The 21118-nt window shown below is 47.2% G+C and overlaps 1 protein-coding gene across 2 annotated transcripts in view; it reads right to left on the bottom strand.

Moving 5' to 3' along the window:
- LOC123749698 (poly [ADP-ribose] polymerase tankyrase-1-like) overlaps positions 1-21118 on the bottom strand; it is a 91268-nt gene that overhangs the window by 52827 nt on the left and 17323 nt on the right. Inside the window, exons 5-6 of one of the 2 annotated variants that reach the window (XM_069329108.1) lie at positions 10179-10487; positions 7570-7632 (exon numbers count right to left, since the gene is read on the bottom strand). In XM_069329108.1, coding sequence (XP_069185209.1) covers positions 7570-7632; positions 10179-10487 — 372 coding nt within the window. The remainder of the gene's footprint in view (positions 1-7569; positions 7633-10178; positions 10488-21118) is intronic. The other variant, XM_069329114.1, reaches the window with a different exon arrangement.

Raw genomic sequence — 21118 nt, forward strand, 5'->3', positions numbered from 1 at the left:
GTAGACATATATTATTAAATATGACCGAAAAAGTAAGATTAATAATTCTAACACGAGTTTTCTCGATCTGTCTTACGTTTCTTTTCTCTGTTGATGGTAATTCAAAGATCAATTCTCCAAAATTCATTTTTATTTCTAGTCTGACGCGACACTTGAGCGCGTTTCGTAAAACTTTTCGTAATTACAAAACGTAATTACAAAAACGTTTCGTAATTACATTTTCAAAGACTTTAGTTTACACACACACGCACACAACTTTAACTGAATAGAGCTTAAACATCTTTCAAGTTTTTATACCTAAATATGGGTGAAGTGACATGTTACAATAGTTTTGGATGAGGTGAAAATAAACTTTTAACACAAGACAGAACACGAAACAATGCAATACAAACAGGTATTAAAGGTAGGTAAAAGCAGAAGGTCTATTTTTATTGGCCCATATTTCTTGATGCTTCTATATTGGAGCAGAGTCTTGAAGTGGGTAGAATATAGTTGTGCATTAATTGGCTATAGATTGCGGGTGTTGACTTCTTGATGTGTAGTACCTCGCAGACGTCGAGCCGCCTGCTATCGCTGTATCTATCGATGATTTCTGTGTTGTTTGCTAAGATTTCTCTGGTGATGGTTTGGTTGTGGGAAGAGGCTATATGTTCCTTAATGGAGCCCTGTTGCTTATGCATCGTTAAACGCCTGGAAAGAGATGTTGTTGTCTTGCCTATATACTGAGTTTTTTGAGGCTTACAATCCCCAAGAGAGCATTTGAAGACATAGACGACGTTGGTCTGTTTTAAAACGTTCTGCTTTGTGTCTGGAAAGCTTCTCATGAGTAGGCTGGCCGTTTTTTTGGTTTTATAGTAAATTGTCAGTTGTATCTTCTGATTTTTGTCTGTAGGGATAACGTTTCTACTGACAATATCTTTCAGGACCCTTTCCTCCGTTTTATGGGCTGTCGAAAAGAAGTTCCTGTAAAAAAGTCTAATAGGGGGTATAGGTGTTGTGTTAGTTGTCTCTTCAGAGGTTGCATGGCGTTTCACTTTCCTTCTTATGATGTCTTCCACGAAACCATTGGAGAAGCCGTTGTTGACTAGGACCTGCCTTACCCTACAGAGTTCTTCGTCGACTTGCTTCCATTCTGAGCTGTGGCTGAGGGCACGGTCGACATAAGTGTTAACAACACTCCTCTTGTACCTGTCCGGGCAGTCACTGTTGGCATTGAGGCACATTCCTATGTTTGTTTCCTTAGTGTAGACTGCAATGTGGAAAACTCCGCTCCTTTCCCTGACTGTTACATCTAGAAAGGGCAGCTTCCCATCCTTCCCCATCTCGTAAGTGAAACGCAACACAGAATTCTGCTCAAATGCCTCCTTCAGCTCTTGCAGATGTCTGACATCAGGTACCTGTGTAAATATGTCGTCAACATACCTGCAGTATATGGCCGGTTTCAAGTTCATGTCGACAAGGCTTTTTGCTCGATGGTACCCATGTAGAAGTTTGCAAACTGGACACCTAGGGGAGAACCCATGGCGACCCCATCTACTTGCTTTTAGATTCTTCTTCTTCAACGCCTTCTCTTTCCAGGTGTTTAACGATGCATAAGCAACAGGGCTCCATTAAGGAACATATAGCCTCTTCCCACAACTAAACCATCACCAGAGAAATCTTAGCAAACAACACAGAAATTATCGATAGATACAGCGATAGCAGGCGGCTCGACGTCTGCGAGGCACTACACATCAAGAAATCAACACCAGCAATCAACAGACAATTAATGCACAACTACATTCTACCCACTTCAAGACTCCGCTCCAATATAGAAGCATCAAGAAATATGGGCCAATAAAAATAGGCCTTCTGCAGTTACCTACTTTTAATACCTGTTTCATTGTTTCGTGTTCTGTCTTGTGTTAAAAGTTTATTTTCACCTCATCCAAACCTATTGTAACATGTCACTTCACCCAAATGTAGGTATAAAAACTCGAAAGATGTTTAAGCTCTATTCAGTTAAAGTTGTGTGTGTTTGTGTAAACTAAACTCTTTGAAAATGTAATAAGTTTTACGAAACGCGCTCAAGTGTCGCGTCAGACTAGAAATAAAAATGAATTTTGGAGAATTGATCTTTGAATTACCATCAACAGAGAAAAGAAACGTAAGAAAGATCGAGAAAACTCGTGTTAGAATTATTAATCTTACTTTTTCGGTCATATTTAATAATATATATATATATATATATATATATATATATATATATATAAATATATATATATATATATATATATATATATATATATATATATATATATATATATGTGGAAAATCCACAGAGAAATATGAAATGAGGTGAACGTTTCGGCTTTGTTAAGGTTTCACCTCATTTCATATTTCTCTGTGGATTTTCCGCATAAAATGATCAGTGTTTTGTGATCGTCAATTGCATATATATATATATATATATATATATATATATATATATATATATATATATATATATATATATATATATATATATATATATATATATATATATATATATATATATATATTTCATTGAATATGACCGCATATTCTGTATTTATTATTTTCTGGTTTAGGGCTTCTATCCCTCTAACTATTTTCTTAGCATCAGGGCTTAATTGAAATAGGAGTTCTCCAAAACTCATTTTCGTACTTTTAAGGTGAAGAAAAGAAGTGATTTACTATAGAGTGTATTACACTTATTTGTATAATTTGCACGCCGTTTCGAACCTCCATGGTTCATTCTCAAGTGAACAGATCTTACAATACTAGTTGATTTTATACCCGCATTAGGTCAGGTGATAATACAATGAAGGTGAAAACATGGGGGGATACATAAGGGATAAACATAGGGGCTGAATGTTTTCACCTTCATTGTATTATCACCTGACCTAATGCGGGTATAAAATCAACTAGTATTGTAAGATCTGTTCACTTGAGAATGAACCATGGAGGTTCGAAACGTCGTGCAAATTATACAAATAAGTGTAATACACTCTATAGTAAATCACTTCTTTTCTTCACCTTAAAAGTACGAAAATGAGTTTTGGAGAACTCCTATTTCAATTAAGCCCTGATGCTAAGAAAATAGTTAGAGGGATAGAAGCCCTAAACCAGAAAATAATAAATACAGAATATGCGGTCATATTCAATGAAACATGTTTGAAAGAAAACCTGCTGCCAGTATACACCAATATATATATATATATATATATATATATATATATATATATATATATATATATATATATATATATATATATATATATATATATATATATATATATATATATATATATATATATATATATATATATATATTTATATATATATGTATATGTATATATATATATATATATATATATATATATATATATATATATATATATATATATATATATATATATATATATATATATATATATATATATATATATATATATATATATATATATATATATATATATATATATATATATATATATATATACCTTTACCTTTACCTTTATACCAAGGGGACACAGGTGGAAACTTAGCACCCAGATTAGGCCACAGAGACATATAAATGATTTTTTTCATGTCAGAGTAGTTAACAAATAGGAAGCACTTGGAAGTGATGTGGTGGAGGCTGACTCCATACACAGTTTCAAATGTAGATATGATAGAGCCCAGTAGGCTCAGGATTCTGTACACCAGTTGATTGATAGTTGAGAGGCGGGACCAAAGAGCCAGAGCTCAACCTCCGCAAGCACAGATAGGCAAGTATATCTAGGTGAGTACACACACACTCGTAAGAGGAGTGTTATGACCTCGTAGACTGAGGGTCATGACCTCGTAGCCTGAGGGGTCATGACCTCGTAGACTGAGGGCCATGACCTCGTAGACTGAGGGGTCATGACCTCGTAGACTGAGGGCCATGACCTCGTAGATGGAGGGGTCATGACCTCGTAGACTGAGGGTCATGACCTCGTAATCTGAAGGTCATGACCTCGTAGACTCTGTGTAATGACCTCGTAGACTGAGGGTCATAACCTCGTAATCTGAAGGTCATGACCTCGTAGACTGAGGGCCATGACCTCGTAGACTGAGGGGTCATGACCTCGTAGACTGAGGGTCATGACCTCGTAATCTGAAGGTCATGACCTCGTAGACTGAGGGTCATGACCTCGTAGGCTGAGAGTCATGACCTCGTAGACTGTGTGTGTCATGACCTCGTAGACTGAGGGTCATGACCTCGTAGACTTAGGGTCATAACCTCGTAATCTGAAGGTCATGACCTCGTAGACTGAGGGTCAAGACCTCGTAGACTGAGGGTCATGACCTCGTAATCTGAAGGTCATGACCTCGTAGACTGAGGGTCATGACATCGTAGACTGAGGGGTCATGACCTCGTAGACTGAGGGTCATGCCTCGTAATCTGAATGTCATGACCTCGTAGACTGAGGGTCATGACCTCGTAGACGGAAGGTCATGACCTCGTAGACTGAGGGTCCTGACCTCATAGACTGAGGGTCCTGACCTCATAGACTGAGAGTCCTGACCTCATTGACTGAGGGTCCTGACCTCGTAGACGGAAGGTCATGACCTCGTAGACTGAGGGTCCTGACCTCGTAGACTGAGGGTCCGGACCTCGTAGACTGAGGGTCCTGACCTCGTAGACTGAGAGTCCTGACCTCGTAGACTGAGAGTCCTGACCTCGTAGAATGAGAGTCCTGACCTCGTAGACTGAGAGTCCTGACCTCGTAGACTGAGAGACCTGACCTCGTAGACTGAGAGTTCTATCTCATAGACTGAGGGTCCTGACCTCATTGACTGAGGGTCCTGACCTCATAGACTGAGAGTTCTGACCTCGTAGACTGAGGGTCCTGATCTCGTAGACTGAGGCTCACTGTGACTATATATATACCTGATGTATATTGTCACTTGTGTGTAGAGTACCTGACGAGGATTTTAATTTCATGTTTAACGAGAGCCCCGCTCCTGTGCCAGGTAAGTCCAGTAACGAAAAAAAACTTGGAACGTTTAGTTCCCAGTAGCTGAATCTTAAACAACAAACAACATAATTAACATTATGGAAACTCTTGTCAAGTTGTCTTCTCTGTCTTAATCATATTGTGTGTAATATTGATTTAACATTGTTAAAAATGCTTAACAGCATTAATCATCTTGTGTTTATCATGACTTATCATTAGTCGTATTGAGTTTAATATTAGTGTAATATTTATCAAAATGCTTGACAGCATTAATCATCTTGTGTTTATCATTGATGAAAATATTTTACATCATTATTCCTATTGTATTTAGCACTGATATAACATTCAGCAAAAGCTCAAAAACAATAATCACATTGTGTTTATACAAAGACATTACATCGAGAAAACTACGCATCAATAACTAGGTTTAACAAACCCAAAACACAAGACAAAATATTCAGATAATTAGTCACGGGAAATTTGTCTCAAGAACAGTTCCATAATTCTTGTTTATATCTGAATGTTACGATTTGTAGTCCATAATTGTTCTTTACGTTGTTACTGAGTGAACAGCGGGTAGTTATGTTGTTAAGTGGAGAATACTATTGAGCTGATGTATGCACACAGATGTATACCTCACTTGTCTGTTTATATACACCCAAATGTTTACCTCACTTCTTGGTATGTATCATGAGGTTATCTTGAGAGGATTTCGGGGGTTAGCGTCCCCGCGGCCCAGTCCTCGACCAGGCCTCCTTTTTGTTACACACTTCCAGGAAGCAGCCCGTAGCAGCTGTCTAACTCCCAGGTACCTATTTACTGCTAGGTGAACAGCTGCATCAGGATGAAAGAAACTATGCCCATTTGTTTCCGCCTTCACCGGGGATCGAACTTGGAACCTCAGAACGACGAATCCCGAGCGCTGTCCATTCAGCTGTCAGGCCCACTATTCACCACCATATACACCGAGATGTATACCCAACTTCCTGGTGCATATACACCGAGATGTATACCCAACTTCCCGGTGTATATGCATGTTACGAACCCGGATCCAGCGTCCGAGCCTGGAGCAGTGACAACCACGCCATCTGTGGGTCAGCTCCCGAAACCCCCGCCAAACGGACGACGACACCTAGTGAGGACAGCGTGTACTGGCCTCGAGGACCAGTTTCCAGTCTGGTTCAGCACTCAACACCGCCGCCCCTGACCTCTGGTGAGGTGGTGCTCCGACGACAGCGCCATCTATGGACTGGATACGTCAGGTGTTTGTGTCTGAGCCTGTAAGTGTGGTGTTTTAGTGTCCCTGTTATTGATGACGTGTCTGCTTACAGAGCCGACCTGGGACCACTGTGATGGAAGTGGAGTCAGTCTACCCGAGGCAGCCAGTCTCCATACTGTGAAGTTTGCTGCAGCTGTTGTGACGTCGTCCCCCCGGAAGAACACTGTGGTGTGTTAGCCTGCCAGTGGAGTGGCAGTGAAAGGATTTACCCGGGACCGACTGTTGGAGACGATAATCCACTGGGGTATTGAGGACAGGAGGGTGATTGGTGATATCACACGAGACTCCTGTCTAGGGCGTACCCCTTTTATCGTTCGTGGAGTGGCTGTACCAGCCTTGGTGGCTCAGTACCTGCCAGCAGACCTGCTGGACGTGTGGTTGACGGCCTCCACGACGGTGCCCCCAGTGGACCTGTGTTTTGGCTGACCTGTGGCCAGGGTAGGCTCGGCATTCTCAGAGGACACGTCCTGAGGCCACGAAGAAAGCACCGCGGACTCAGCACCTAGCTTCGTGATCAAGAGTCTTCAGCAGAAGACTAGATTGTGCATGATCCCCTTGTAAAGTGTTAATACCCCTCCCCCTTGTGTACTCATTAATTCTATATATTTAATCGGTGATGGTGAACATTATAATATTAAGTTCTTAACTTTCTTTCCCTACTCCCTTTTAAGTTACTTGCGTCACGGATCTCATCCCTTGATAGCCACTACTGGCTTGGGAACGGATACATATATCTTCCTCTAACAACATCAGAGTGAGAACCCCTTTGCGTCCCGAGAGGGCCGTAACATAATTGGCATCCCCAGCGGGATCCGTCCCCTTGTTAAGTATGTTTGACAGGGGTGGTGAAGTGGCGTAATCCCTGTATATAATTCCCCCTGTGTGTGACGATTGTGACGTTATACGTCCTGTGCGGTGCTCAAGAGTGACTAAGTGCGATATTGTGCAGTGCGGTGCTCGCTGTGATTAAGCAATTAAGTGCAATATTGACTAGTGCGGTGCTCAGTGATTTAGTGCAATATTGTAGAGCGAAGTGTTCGCTTGGACTCAGTGCAATATTGGGTAGTGTGGTGCCCGAAGTGATTACGTGCAATATTGGCAAGTGCAGTGTTTGGTGCGATAAAGTGCAATATTGGCGTAGAACAGTGCTCGGTGTGTTAAGTGCTAAGTGTTCCATCTGTGACAATGGCAGACAAAGCTACCATCGATGATCTGGACGAGGTTCAGGCTTTTCTGAACAGAGAGGATTGTCTTGCCAGATTAAAATATTTGAGCAAACCAGAGCTTGTACTAGTGAGCGCCTACCTGGAGATCAAGATCCGTGCCAGTGATTCCCGTGTGGAGATCTTGTCCAAGGTACACCGGCACCTGAAGGCAGAAGAGAAACAGGAAGGTGAGACTCCTAGTACAAAGGAAAGTGCAGACATAGCTTCCACGGAAAAGGAAGATAAGGGCAGCGACGTTGACAGTGATGCAGGCGAGCTTAATATCAGCTTCCTAACAGTCAAGATGCGTGCCCTAGAGATCAATCGTGAAATAGAATGGAAGAAATTAGAAATGGAACGAGAGAGACAAGATAAAGAATTAGAGATGAGACGTTTAGAATTAGAAGAAAGGAAAGCAGAGAGAGAAAGAGAAGAGAAACGAGAAAGAGAAGAACGAGAAAGAGAAGAGAGACGAGAGAGAGAAGAACGAGAACGAGAGAGAGAAGAACGAGAAAGAGAAGAGAGACGAGAGAGAGAAGAACGAGAACGAGAGAGAGAGGAACGAGAGCGAGAAAGAGAGGAACGAGACAGACAAGAACGACGAGACAAAGAGGAAAGAGAGAGACAACATGAACTAGAAGTTTTGCGATTAGGCGGTGGTCGGAGGCAAACAACGGACACCAGTAGCTTCGATCCGGTACGCAACATCAAAATGGTCCCCAAATTCCATGAGAAGGAAGTGTCAAAATTCTTAGCAGCCTTCGAGAAAGTCGCTGCCTCTTTGGAGTGGCTAAGGGAGAATTGGGCCATCATGATACAGTCAGTCTTGACTGGGAAGGCCCAAATCGCCTACTCTACGTTATCCCTTGACGACTCCGGCGATTACGACAAGGTGAAGAAAGTGGTGCTCATGGCGTACCAATTGGTACCTGAGGCATATAGGCAAAAGTTCAGAAACCTGAAGAAGACCTCAGAGCACACTTTCACCGAATTCGCTACAATCAAGGAGCGACTTTTCCAGGAATGGTGTGCCTCTCGGAAGGTGGAGACCAGGGAAGACCTCGAACAGCTGATTCTGCTCGAGGACTTCAAGGATTGTTTGTCTGGAGACCTCAAGACGTACTTAGAGGAACAGCAGGTGGAGACCTTGAGTGCAGCAGCCACCATGGCTGAAGAGTATATCCTGACTCATAGGCCGTCTGCTAAGTACGTCCCGAGGAATTACCAGCGCCGGTTTGACAGACCTCAGGACGATGAAGAGACTCCCGTCCCACGAAGCGCTAAGAAGACGCCCCCAAGTAGCTCCCGAAGAACAAGTCCTAGCAGTCCGAAACACCGGAGCCCGAGGAGGAATATGGTGTGCTGGACTTGGGGCAGAAAGGGCATATAGCTGCTAGGTGCCGAGGCAGAAGAGGTGGCAGCGCACGAAGGGAGGTGATGTTGATCCGTTGTGTTACACCACCAGCAGGAAACCAGTCTACGACGAAGCAGGAAGGACCAAGTTTGTTGGCCCCTCACACTTCAGGCGAGTATGTAACGAGTGATCATACTGGTAGATCAGTTGTAGTGCTCAGAGATAGTGGAGCAGCCCAGTCCCTGATCGTGAAGAGCTCGTTACCCGAGGGAGTAAGTGTGGATGGGAGACCAGAGGTTATCCTGGTTGGGTTTCCAAGGACGCAGTACATCGCCCCCTTAGTGCCAGTACATCTCGACTCGTCTTATTTCAGCGGCACATGCGCGTTGACAGTAGTCGATACCCTCCCTGTGGCTGGGATTGACGTGGTACTAGCCAACGACTTGGTGACCGATTGGAGCACCAATCATCCCAAGGTTGCGGACGAGTCTACCGGAACAGCACGGTCTGAGGTAACAGGCAATGGTAATGTCCAGGTAAAGACAGACCCGGATTTGAACATGTCTAATTTGTCCTCTCCCCCGCAGATCGACAGTTATCTAGCAGTGTCTCCTGATTCTTCTCTCGACAAGGAACATGAGGTTAAGAAGGCAGAAGTACCTGAGCTAGAAAAGAGGCCTTGTGTGCAGACACCCACGAATACCAACGAGTCTGGAGCGAAGGCTGAGGTGTGCTTGCGGTATGGCAAGTTACAACGTGTAGTGGACCAGCCAGAGATTCCCCAGACGTCAGAGGTATGTGAGGTGGAGGTGGCCACCAACTATGGAGATGGCCTTAATTATAATAATAATACACAGAGAGTAACCACGCTAACGTGACTGCATCAATGAGAAAATTCGTAGGAGTCGCAATGCACAGCGCATAGGTTCGAATCCTCATCACGGCTCCTGTGGATTTTCTCAATAATAATGATACTTAAATTAAAATTGTCATTTAAACGTCTAATGTTGGAAATAAATATTTCATTCACCTGGGCTGTCGGAGACTTAAACCGTGGACCCCACGCAGGTGAGGCCGAAGCTCTACCGACTGGACTATCGAGTAGTCATAATAAGCAAAGAGTCCATAGGCAACTGCTGCTACCATGCTGGAGTTTTCGACTTTCCCCTGACTACTATTGAAGCTCTGAGGAATTAGTAATCCTCGCCCACGTCATATAAATTGACGCCCGCGTTAATTTATATGACGTGGGCGTCATCACCAAGCCCAAGTCGTGCAGGTTTGACAGTCACCAGTCGTGGTGAATACTGACAAGGGTTAAGACATCTGTTTACCAACATTAACACATAACTAACCTTGGACCTGTGGTAACTGGAGAGAGTGTTGATGACCTGGAGATGACCGGCCCGTTGTGCCAGGTCAGCAGGGGTCTCCCCAGCCCAGGTCAGGACGTGTGGGAACACCCGGCACAATTTCAGGAGGACCACCACCATCCGGGCCAGGCCGAGCTCCGCCGCCCAGTGGAGGAGAGTCCTGCCAGTGTGGTCCTGCTGGTGGCCGTCAATCACCAGGCGGATGTTTCCCACAAGTCCTGAAATACTGTCCTCCCTGATCCTCTGTAGCAATGCTGCATACTCATCTTCACACCGTCTCCAACACTTTCGCTGAAACAGTCAGTATTATTTTTGTTGTAACTACAATGTGCAAACATGTTTAACATTTCCAAGAGGATAATCACAATAAACCGTCTGTTTAACTCTGAAAATAAAAATTGGATGATATTTGATCATTTATCATGGCTACAGGAACCTGTGTGAAACATTAATTTGAACCTTACAAGGCAATAATCATGTCTTGGCTGGATCACGTGATACGAACTACAGAGGTGAGTGGCCGCAAAAGTTAAGAACAGTGGCCGCCAGAGTTAAGAACAGTGGCCGCCAGAGTTAAGAACAGTGGCCGCCAGAGTTAAGAACAGTGGCTGCCAGAGTTTAGAACAGTGGCCGCCAGAGTTAAGAACAGTGGCCGCCAAAGCTAAGAATAGTGACCGCCAGAGTTGAGAACAGTGGCCGTCAGGGTTAAGAACAGTGGCCGCCAGAGTTAAGAACAATGGTCGCCAGAGTTAAGAACAGTGGCCGCAAGAGTTAAGAACAGTGGTCGCCAGAGTTAAGAACAGCGGCCGCCAGAGTTAAGACCATTGGCCGCCTAAGTTAAGAACAGCAGAAGCCAGAGTTAAGAACAGTGGCGGCCAGAGTTAAGAACATTGGCCGCCAGAATTAAGAACAGAGACCGCCATAGTTATAAACAGCGACCGCCAGAGTTAAGAACAGTGGCCGCCAGAGTTAAGAACAGTGGCCGCCAGATTTAAGAACACCGGCCGCCAGAGTTAAGAACATTGCCCACCAGAGTTAAGAACAGTGGATGCCAAAGTTAAGAACAATGGCCACCAGAGTTATAACCATTGGCCGCCAGAGTTGAGAACAGTGGCGGCCAGAGTTGAGAACAGTGGCCGCCAGGGTTAAGAACAACGGTCGCCAGAGTTAAGGACAACGGCCGCCAGAGTAAAGAACAGTGACCGCAAGAGTTAAGAAGAGTGGCCGCCAGAGTTAACAACAGTTGGCGCCAGAGTTAAGAACAGTGGCCACCAGAGTTAAGAACAGTGGCAGCCAGAGTTAAGAACAGCGGCCGCCAGACTTAAGACCAGCGGACGCCAGAGTAAAGAGCAGCGGCCGCCAGAGTTAACAACAGCGGCCGCCAGAGTTAACAACAGTGATCGTCAGAGTTAAGAACAACTGCCGCCAGAGTTAAGAACACCGGCCGTCAGAGTTAAGAACAGTGGCTACTAGAGTTAAGAACAGCGGACGCCAGAGCTAAGAACTGTGGCCGCCAGAGTTAAGAACAGTGGCCGCCAGAGTTAAGAACAGTGGCCAACAGAGTTAAGAACAGCGGGCGCCAGAGTTAAGAACTGCATTCGCCAAAGTTAAGAATAGCGGACGCTAGAGTTAAGAACAGCGGCAGCCAGAGTTAAGAACAGTGGCCGCCAGAGTTAAGAACAACAGCCGCCAGAGTTAAGAACAACGGCCGCCAGAGATAAGAACAGTGGCCACCAGAGTTAAGAACAGTGGCCCCCAGAGTTAATAACAGTGGCCACCAGAGTTAAGACCATTTGCAGCCAGAGATAAGAACAGTGACCGCCGGAGTTAAGAACAGTGGCCACCAGAGTTAAAAAGAGTGGCCGCCAGAGTAAAGAACATTGGCAGTCAGAGCAACGAACAGTGGCCGCCAGGGGTTAAGAACAGTGGCCGCCAGAAGTAAGAATAGTGACCGCAATAGTTAAGAACAGTGACCGCAATAGTTAAGAACAGTGGCTGCAATAGTTAAGAACAGTAGCCGCATGAGTTAAGAACAGTGGCCGCCAGAGTAAAGAACATCGGCTTTCAGAGATAAGAACAGTGGTTACCAGAGTAAAGAACAGTGGTCACCCGAGTAAAGAACAGTGGCGGTCAGATATAAGAACAGTGGCCAACAGAGTTAAGAACAGTGGCCGACAGAGTAAAGAGCAGTGGCCGCCAGAGTTAAGAGGAGTGGTAACCAGGGTTAAGAACAGTGGCCGCCAGAGATCAGAACAGTGGCTGCCAGTGTTAAGAACAGTGGCCTCCAGAGTTGAGAACAGTGGCTGCCAGAGTGAAGAAAATTGGACGCCAGAGTTAAGAACAGTGGCTGCCAGGTTGAAGAACATTGACAACCAGAGTCAAAAATAGTTGCCGACAGAGTTAAGAACAGTGGCCGCCAGAGTTAAGAACAGTGGACGCCAGAGATAAGAACAGTGGCTGCAAGACTTAAGAACAGCGGCCGCCAGAGTAAAGAACAGTGGAGGGTATCTTGAGATGATTTTGGGGCTTTTTTTAGTGTCCCCGCGGCCCGGTCCTCGACCAGGCCTCCCCCCCTAGGAAGCAGTCCGTGACAGCTGATTAACACCCAGGTACCTATGTTACTGCTAGGTAACAGGGGCATAGGGTGAAAGAAACTCTGGTTGACCTGGTTGGTACCTGGTTGATGGGGTTCTGAGAGTTCTTCTACCCCCCAAGCCCGGCCCGAGGCCAGGCTTGACTTGTGAGAGTTTGGTCCACCAGGCTGTTGGTTGGAGCGGCCCGCAGGCCCACATACCCACCACAGCCCGGTTGGTCCGGCACTCCTTGGAGGAATAAATCTAGTTTCCTCTTGAAAATGTCCACGGTTGTTCCGGCAATATTTCTTATGCTTGCTGGGAGGATGTTGAACAACCGCGAACCTCTGATGTTTATACAGTGTTCTCTGATTGTGCCTATGGCACCTCTCCTCTTCACTGGTTCTATTCTACATTTTCTTCCAACCAGCCAGAGTTAAAAACAGCGGCCGCCAGAGTTAAGAACAGCGGCCGCCAGAGTTAAAAACAGCGGCCGCCTGAGTTAAGAACAGCGGACGCCAGAGTTAAGAACAGCGACCGCCAGAGTTATGACCAGTGGCCGCCAGAGTTAAGAACAGCGGCCGCCAGAGTTAAGAACAGTGGTGGCCAGAGTTAAGAACGTTAAGAACTCTGCCTATTGTTTCTCGCCGGTGCCTGGGATCGAACCCAGGACCACAGGATCACAAGTTTAGCATGCTGTCCGCTCGGCCGACCGGCTCCCGCCAGAGTTAAAACAGTGGCCGCCAGAGTTAAGAACAGCGGCCGCCAGAGTTAAAAACAGCGGCTGCCAGAGTTAGGAACAGCGGACGTCAGAGTTAAGAACAGCGGACGCCAGAGTTAAGAACAGCGACCGCCAGAGTTATGACCAATGGCCGCCAGAGTTAAGAACAGTGGTGGCCAGAGTTAAGAAAATTGGCCGTTATAGTTAAGAACAGTGGCCGCCAAAGTTAAGAACAGCGGCAGCCAGAGTTAAGTACAGTGGCCGCCAGAGTTAAGAACAGTGGCCGACAGAGTTAAGAACAGTGGCCAAAATAGTTAAGAACAGTGGCCAAAATAGTTAAGAACAGGGACCGCAATTGTTAAGAACAGTGGCCACCAGAGTTGAGAACTGCGGCCACCAGAGTTAAGACCATTTGCCGCCAGAGTTAAGAACAACGGCCGCCAGAGTTAAGAACAGTGGCCAAAATAGTTAAGAACAGTGGCCAAAATAGTTAAGAACAAGGACCGCAATAGTTAAGAACAGTGGCCGACAGAGTTAAGAACAGTGGCCCCCAGAGTTAAGAACAGTGGCCGCCAGAGTTAAGAACAGTGGCCGCCAGAGTTATGAACAGTGGCCGTCAGAGTTAAGAACAATGGCCGCCAGAGTTAAGAACAGTGGCCGCCAGAGTTAAGAACTGCGATCGCCAGAGTTAAGAACAGTGGCCACCAGAGTTAAGAACAGTGGCCGCCAGAGTTAAGAACACCGGCCGTCAGAGTTATGAACAGCGGACGCCAGAGTTAAGAACAGCTGCCGCCAGAGTTAAGACCATTGGCCGCCAGAGTTAAGAACAATAGCCACTGAGTTAAGAACAGTGGCCGCCAGAGTTAACAACAGTGGCCGCCAGAGTTAAGAACAGCAGACGCCAGAGTTAAGAACAGTGGCCGCCAGAGTTAAAACCATTGGCCGCCAGAGAAAAGAACAGTGGCCGCCAGAGTTAAGAACAATAGCCACCTAAGTTAAGAACAGTGGCTGCCAGAGTTAACAACAGTGGCCGCCAGAGTTAAGAACAGCAGACGCCAGAGTTAAGAACTGTGGCCGCCAGAGTTAAGACCATTGGCTGCCAGAGTTAAGACCATTTGCCGCCAGAGTTAAGAACAGCGGACGCCGGAGTTAAGAGCAGCGGCATTAGAGTAAAGAACAGCGGCCGCCAGAGTTAAGAACAGCGGCTGCCAGAGTTAAGAACAACGGCCGCCAGAGTTAAGACCATTGGCCGCCAGAGTTAAGAACAGTGGAGGCTAGAGTTAAGAACAGTGGCTGCAAGACTTAAGAACAGCGGCTGCTAGAGTTAATAACAGTGGAGGTTATCTTGACATGATTTCGGGGCTTTTTTTAGTGTCCCCGCGGCCCGGTCCTCGACCAGGTCTCCGCCCCCAGGAAGCAGTCCGTGACAGCTGACTAACACCCAGGTACCTATTTTCTGCTAGGTAACAGGGGCATAGGGTTAAAGAAACTCTGCCTATTGTTTCTCGCCGGTGCCTGAGATCGAACCCCAGGACGACAGGATCACAAGTTCAGCGTGCTGTCCGCTCGGCCGACCGGCTCCCGCCAGAGTTGAAAACAGCGGCCGCCAGAGTTAAGAACATCGGACGCCAGAGTTAAGAACAGCGGACGCCAGAGATAAGAACAGCTGCCGCCAGACTTAAGACCATTGGCCGCCAGAGTTAAGAACAGCGACCGCCAGAGTAAAGAACAGTGGTGGCCAGAGTTAAGAACATTGGCCGCCAGAGTTAAGAACAGTGGCCACCATAGTTGAGAACAGTGACCGCCAAACTTACGAACAGCGGCAGCCAGAGTTAAGTACAGTTACCGGCAGAGTAAAGAACAGTAACCGTCAGAGTTAAGAACAGTGGCCGCCAGATTTAAGAAAAGCGGACGCCAGAGTTAAGAACAGTGGCCGTCAGAGGTAAGAACAGTGGCCGCCAGAGTTAAGAACAGTGGCCGCCAGAGTTAAGAACAGCGATCGCCAGAGTTAAGAACAGCGGCCGCCAGAGTTAAGAACAGTGGCCGCAAGAGTTAAGAACAGTATCCGCCAGAGTTAAGAACACCGGCCGTCAGAGTTAAGAACAATGACCACCAGACTTAAGACAATTGGCCGCCAGAGAAAAGAACAGTGGCCACCAGAGTTAAGAACAATTGCCACCAGAGTTAAGAACAGTGGCTGCCAGAGTTAAAACAGTGGCCGCCAGAGTTAAGAACAGTGGTCGCCAGAGTTAAGAACAGTGGCCGCCAGAGTTAAGAACAGTGGTCGCCAGAGTTAAGAACAGTGGCCGCCAGAGTTAAGAACAGTGGCCGCCAGAGTTAAGAACAGTGGTCGCCAGAGTTAAGGACAGTGGCCGCCAGAGTTAAGAACAGTGGCCGTCAGAGTTAAGAACAGCGACCGCCAGAGTTAAGGACAGCGGCATTAGAGTTAAGAACAGCTGCCGCCAGAGTTAAGAACAGCGGCCGCCAAAGTTAAGAACAGTTGCCTCCAGAGTTAAGAACAATGGCCGCCAGAGTTAAGACCATTGGCCGCCAGAGTTAAGAACAGTGGACGCCAGAGTTAAGAACAGTGGCTGCAAGACTTAAGAACAGAGGCTGCCAGAGGTAAGAACAGTTGCCTCCAGAGTTAAGAACAGTTGTCGCCAGAGTTAAGAACAGTGGACGCCAGAGTTATGAACAGTGGCCGCCAGAGTTAAGAACAATGGCCGCCAGAGTTAAGACCATTGGCCGCCAGAGTTAAGAACAGTGGACGAAAGACTTAAGAACAGCGGCCGCCAGATTTAAGAACAGTGGACGCCAAAGTTAAGAACAATATATGCAAGACTTAAGAACTGCGGCCGCCAGAGTTAAAAACAGTGGAGGTTATCTTGAGCTGATTTCGGGGCTTTTTAGTGTCGCCGCGGCCCGGTCCTCGACCAGGCCTTCACTCCCAGGAAGCAGCCCGTGACAGCTGACTAACACCCAGGTACCTATTTTACTGCTAGGTAACAGGGGCATAAGGTCAAAGAAACTCTGCCCATTGTTTCTCGCCGGTTCCTGGGATCGAATCCAGGACAACAGGATTACAAGTACAGCGTGCTGTCCGCTCGGCCGACCGGCTACCACCAGAGTTAAGAACAGCGGCTGCCAGAGTTAAGAACAACGGCCGCCACAGTTAAGAACAGCGGCCGCCAGAGTTAAGAACAGCGGCCGCCAGAGTTAAGAACCGCGGCCGCCAGAGTTAAGAACAGCGGACGCCAGAGTTAAGAACAGCAGACGCCAAAATTAAGAACAGTGGCCGCCAGAGGTAAGACCATTGGCCGCCAGAGTTAAGAACAACGGCCGCCAGGGTTAAGAACAGTGGCCACCAGAGTTAAGATCAGAGGACGCCAGAGTTAAGAACAGCGGCCGCCAGAGTTAAGAACAGAGGCCGCCAGAGTTAAGACAATTTGCTGCCAGAGATAAGAACAGCTGCCACCAGAGTTAAGAACAGAGGACGCCAGAGTTAAGAACAGCGGCCGCCAGAGTTAAGAACAGTGGCCGCCAGAGTTAAGACCATTTGCTGCCAGAGATAAGAACAGTGGCCACCAGAGTTAAGAACAGAGGACGCCAGAGTTAAGAACAGCGGCCGCCAGAGTTAAGAACAGTGGCCGCCAGAGTTAAGACCATTTGCTGCCAGAGATAAGAACAGTGACCGCCGGAGTTAAGAACAGTGGCCACCAGAGGTAAAAAGAGTGGCCGCCAGAGTAAAGAACATTGGCAGCCAGAGCTACGAACAGTGGCCGCCAGGGGTTAAGAACAGTGGCCGCCAGAGTTAAGAACAGTGGCCGCCAGAGGTAAGAACAGTGACCGCAATAGTTAAGAATAGTAGCTGCAATAGTTAAGAACAGTACCCACATGAGTTAAGAACAGTGGCCGCCAGAGTAAAGAACATCGGCTTTTAGAGATAAGAACAGTGGTTACCAGAGTAAAGAACAGTGGTCACCCAAGTAAAGAACAGTGGCGGTCAGAGATAAGAACAGTGGCCGCCAGAGATAAGAACAGTGGCTGCAATAGTTAAGAACAGTTGCCGCCAGAGTTAAGAACAGTGGCCGCCAGAGTTAAGAACAGTGGCCACCAGAGTTAAGAACAGTGACCGCCATAGTTATGAACAGTGGCCGACAGAGTAAAGAGCAGTGGCTGCCAGAGTTAAGAATAGTGGCCTAAAGAGTTGAGAACAGTGGCTGCCAGGTTGAAGAACATTGACAACCAGAGTCAAGAATAGTTGCCGACAGAGTTCAGAACAATTGCTGCCAGAGATAACGACATTGGCCGCCAGAGTTAAGAACAGTGGATGGCAGAGTTAAGAACAGTGGACGCCAGAGTTAAGAACAGTGGCTGCAAGGCTTAAGAACAGCGGCCGTCAGAGTAAAGAACAGTGGAGGGTATCTAGCGATGATTTTGGGGCTTTTTTAGTGTCCCCGCGGCCCGGTCCTCATCCAGGCCTCCACCCCTAGGAAGCAGTCCGTGACAGCTGATTAACTCTTAGGTACCTATTTTATTGCTAGGTAACAGGGGCATAGGGTGAAAAAACTCTACCTACTGTTTCTCGCCGGTGCCTGGGATCGAACCCAGGACCACAGGATCACAAGTTCAGTATGCTGTCCGCTCGGCCGACCGGCTCCCGCCAGAGTTAAAAACAGCGGCCGCCAGAGTTAAGAACAGCGGCCGTCAGAGTTAAAAACAGCGGCCGCCAGAGTTAAGAACAGCGGACGTCAGAGTTAAGAACAGCGGACGCTAGTGTTAAGAACAGTAGTGGCCAGAGTTAAGAACATTAGCCGCCAGAGTTAAGAAAATTGGCCGTTATAGTTAAGAACAGTGGTCGCCAAAGTTAAGAACAGCGGCAGCCAGAGTTAAGTACAGTTACCGCCAGAGTTAAGAACAGTAACCGCCAGAGTTAAGAACAGTGGCCGCCAGAGTTAAGAACATTGGCCGCCAGAGTAAAGAATAGCGGACGCCTGAGTTAAGAACAGTGGCCGCCAGAGTTAAGAACAGTGGCCGCCAGAGTTAAGAACATTGGCCAAAATAGTTAAGAACAGGGACCGCCATAGTTAAGAACAGTGGCCGACAGAGTAAAGATCACTGGCCTCCAGAGTTGAGAACAGTGGCCGCCATAGTTAAGAACAGTGGCCGCCAGAGTTAAGAACAGTGGCTGCCAGGTTGAAGAACATTGACAACCAGAGTCAAGAATAGTTGCCGGCAGAGTTAAGAAAATTTGCTGCCAGAGTTAAGAACAGTGGCCACCAGAGTTAAGCACAGCGGCCGCCAGAGTTAAGACCATTTGCCGCCAGAGTTAAGAACAGCGGACACCGGAGTTAAGAACAGCGGCATTAGAGTTAAGAACAGCGGCCGCCAGAGGTAAGAACAGCGGCCGCCAGAGATAAGAACAACCACCGCCAGAGTTAAGACCATTAGCCGCCAGAGTTAAGAACAGTGGACGCCAGACTTAAGAACAGTGGCTTCAAGACTTAAGAACAGCGGTTGCCAGAGTTAAGAACAGTGGAGGTTATCTTGAGATGATTTCGGGGCTTTATTTAGTGTCCCCGCGGCCCGGTCCTCGACCAGGCCTCCGCCCCCAGGAAGCAGTCCGTGACAACTGACTAACACCCAGGTACCTATTTTACTGCTAGTAAACAGGGGCATAGGGTGAAAGAAACTCTGCGTATTGTTTCTCGCCGGTGCCTGGGATCGAACCCATGACGACAGGATCACAAGTTCAGCGTCCAGTCCGCTTGGCCGACGGACTCCCGCCAAAGTTGAAAACAGCGGCCGGCAGAGTTAAGAACTGCAGACGCCAGAGTTAAGAAGAACGGACGCCAGAGTTAAGAACAGCGGCCGCCAGAGTTAAGACCATTGGCCTCCAGAGTTAAGAACAGCGGCCGCCAGAGTTAAGAACAGTGGCGGCCAGAGTTAAGAACATTGGCCGATAGAGTTAAGAATAGTGGCCACCATAGTTAAGAACAGTGGCCGCAAAAGTTAAGAACAGCGGCAGCCAGAGTTAAGTACAGTTACCGCCAGAGGAAAGAACAGTAACCGTCAGAGTTAAAAACAGTGGCCGCCAGAGTTAAGAACAGTGGCCGCTAGAGTTAAGAAAAGCGGACGCCAGAGTTAAGAACAGTGGCCGCCAGAGTTTTTAACAGTGGCCGTTAGAGTTAAGAACAGTGGCCGCCAGACTTAAGAACAATGGCCGCCAGAGTTAAGAACAATGGCCGCCAGAGTTAAGAACAATGGCAACCAGACTTAAGGCAATTGTCCGCCAGAGTTAAGAACAGTGGCCGCCAGAGGTAAGAACAGTCGCCGTCAGAGTTAAGAATAGCGACCGCCAGAGTTAAGGACAGCGGCATTAGAGTTAAGAACAGCTGCCGCCAGAGTTAAGAAAAGCGGCCGCCAGAGTTAAGAACAGTTGCTTCCAGAGTTAAGAACAGTTGTCGCTAGAGTTAAGAACAATGGCCGCCAGAGTTAAGACCATTGGCCGAGAGACTTAAGAACAGCGGCCGCCAGATTTAAGAACAGTGGACGCCAGAGTTAAGAACAATGTCTGCAAGACTTAAGAACAGCGGCCGCCAGTGTTAAAAACAGCGGCCGTCAGAGTTAAGAACAGCCGCCGCCAGAGTTAAGAACAGCGGACGCCAGAGTTAAGAACAGCAGACGCCAGAGTTAAGAACAGCAGACGCCAGAGTTAAGAACAGCAGACGCCAGAGTCAAGATCATTGGCCGCCAGAGTTAAGAACAACGGCAGCCAGAGTTAGGAACAACGGCCGCCAGAGTTAAGAACAGCTTCAGCCAGAGTTAAGAACAGTTGCCGCCAGAGTTAAGAACAGCAGCCGCCATAGTTAAGAACAACGGACGCCAGAGTTAAGAACATCGGCCACCAGAGTTAAGAGGAGTGGCCGCCAGAGTTAAGAACAGTAGCCGCCAGATTTAAGAACAGTGGCCGCCAGAGTTAAGAACAGTGGCTGCAAGTCTTAAGAACAGCGGCCGCCAGAGTTAAGAACAGTGGAGGTTATCTTGAGATGATTTCGGGGCTTTTTTTAGTGTCCCCGCGGCCCGGTCCTCGACCAGGCCTCCACCCCCAGGAAGCAGTCCGTGACAGCTGACTAACACCCTGGAACCTATTTTACTGCTAGGTAACAGGGTGAAAGAAACTCTGTCTATTGTTTCTCGCTGGTGCCTGGGATCGAACCCAGGACCACAGGATCACAAGCACAGCGTGCTGTCCGCTCGGCCGACCGGCTCCCGCCAGAGTTAAAAACAGTGGCCGCCAGAGTTAAGAACAGCGGACGCCAGAGTTAAGAACATTAGCCGCCAGAGTTAAGAACAGCGGCTGCCAGGGTGAAGAACAGTGGCAGCTCGAGTGAAGAACATTGGCCGCCAGAGTTACGAACAGAGGTCGCCAGAATTAAGAGCAGTGGCCGCCAAAGTTAAGAACAGAGGCCGCACGAGTTTTGAACAGTGGCCGTTAGAGTTAAGAACAGTGGCCGCCAGAGTTAAGAAAAGTGGCCGCCAAAGTTAAGAACAGTGGCGGCAAAAGTTAGGAACAGTGGCCGAAAGAGTTAAGAACAGTGGCCGCATTATTTAAGAACAGTGGCCGC

Source organism: Procambarus clarkii, chromosome 3, assembly GCF_040958095.1.
Source record: "Procambarus clarkii isolate CNS0578487 chromosome 3, FALCON_Pclarkii_2.0, whole genome shotgun sequence".
In the NCBI taxonomy this organism is placed as follows: Eukaryota; Metazoa; Arthropoda; class Malacostraca; order Decapoda; family Cambaridae; genus Procambarus; species Procambarus clarkii.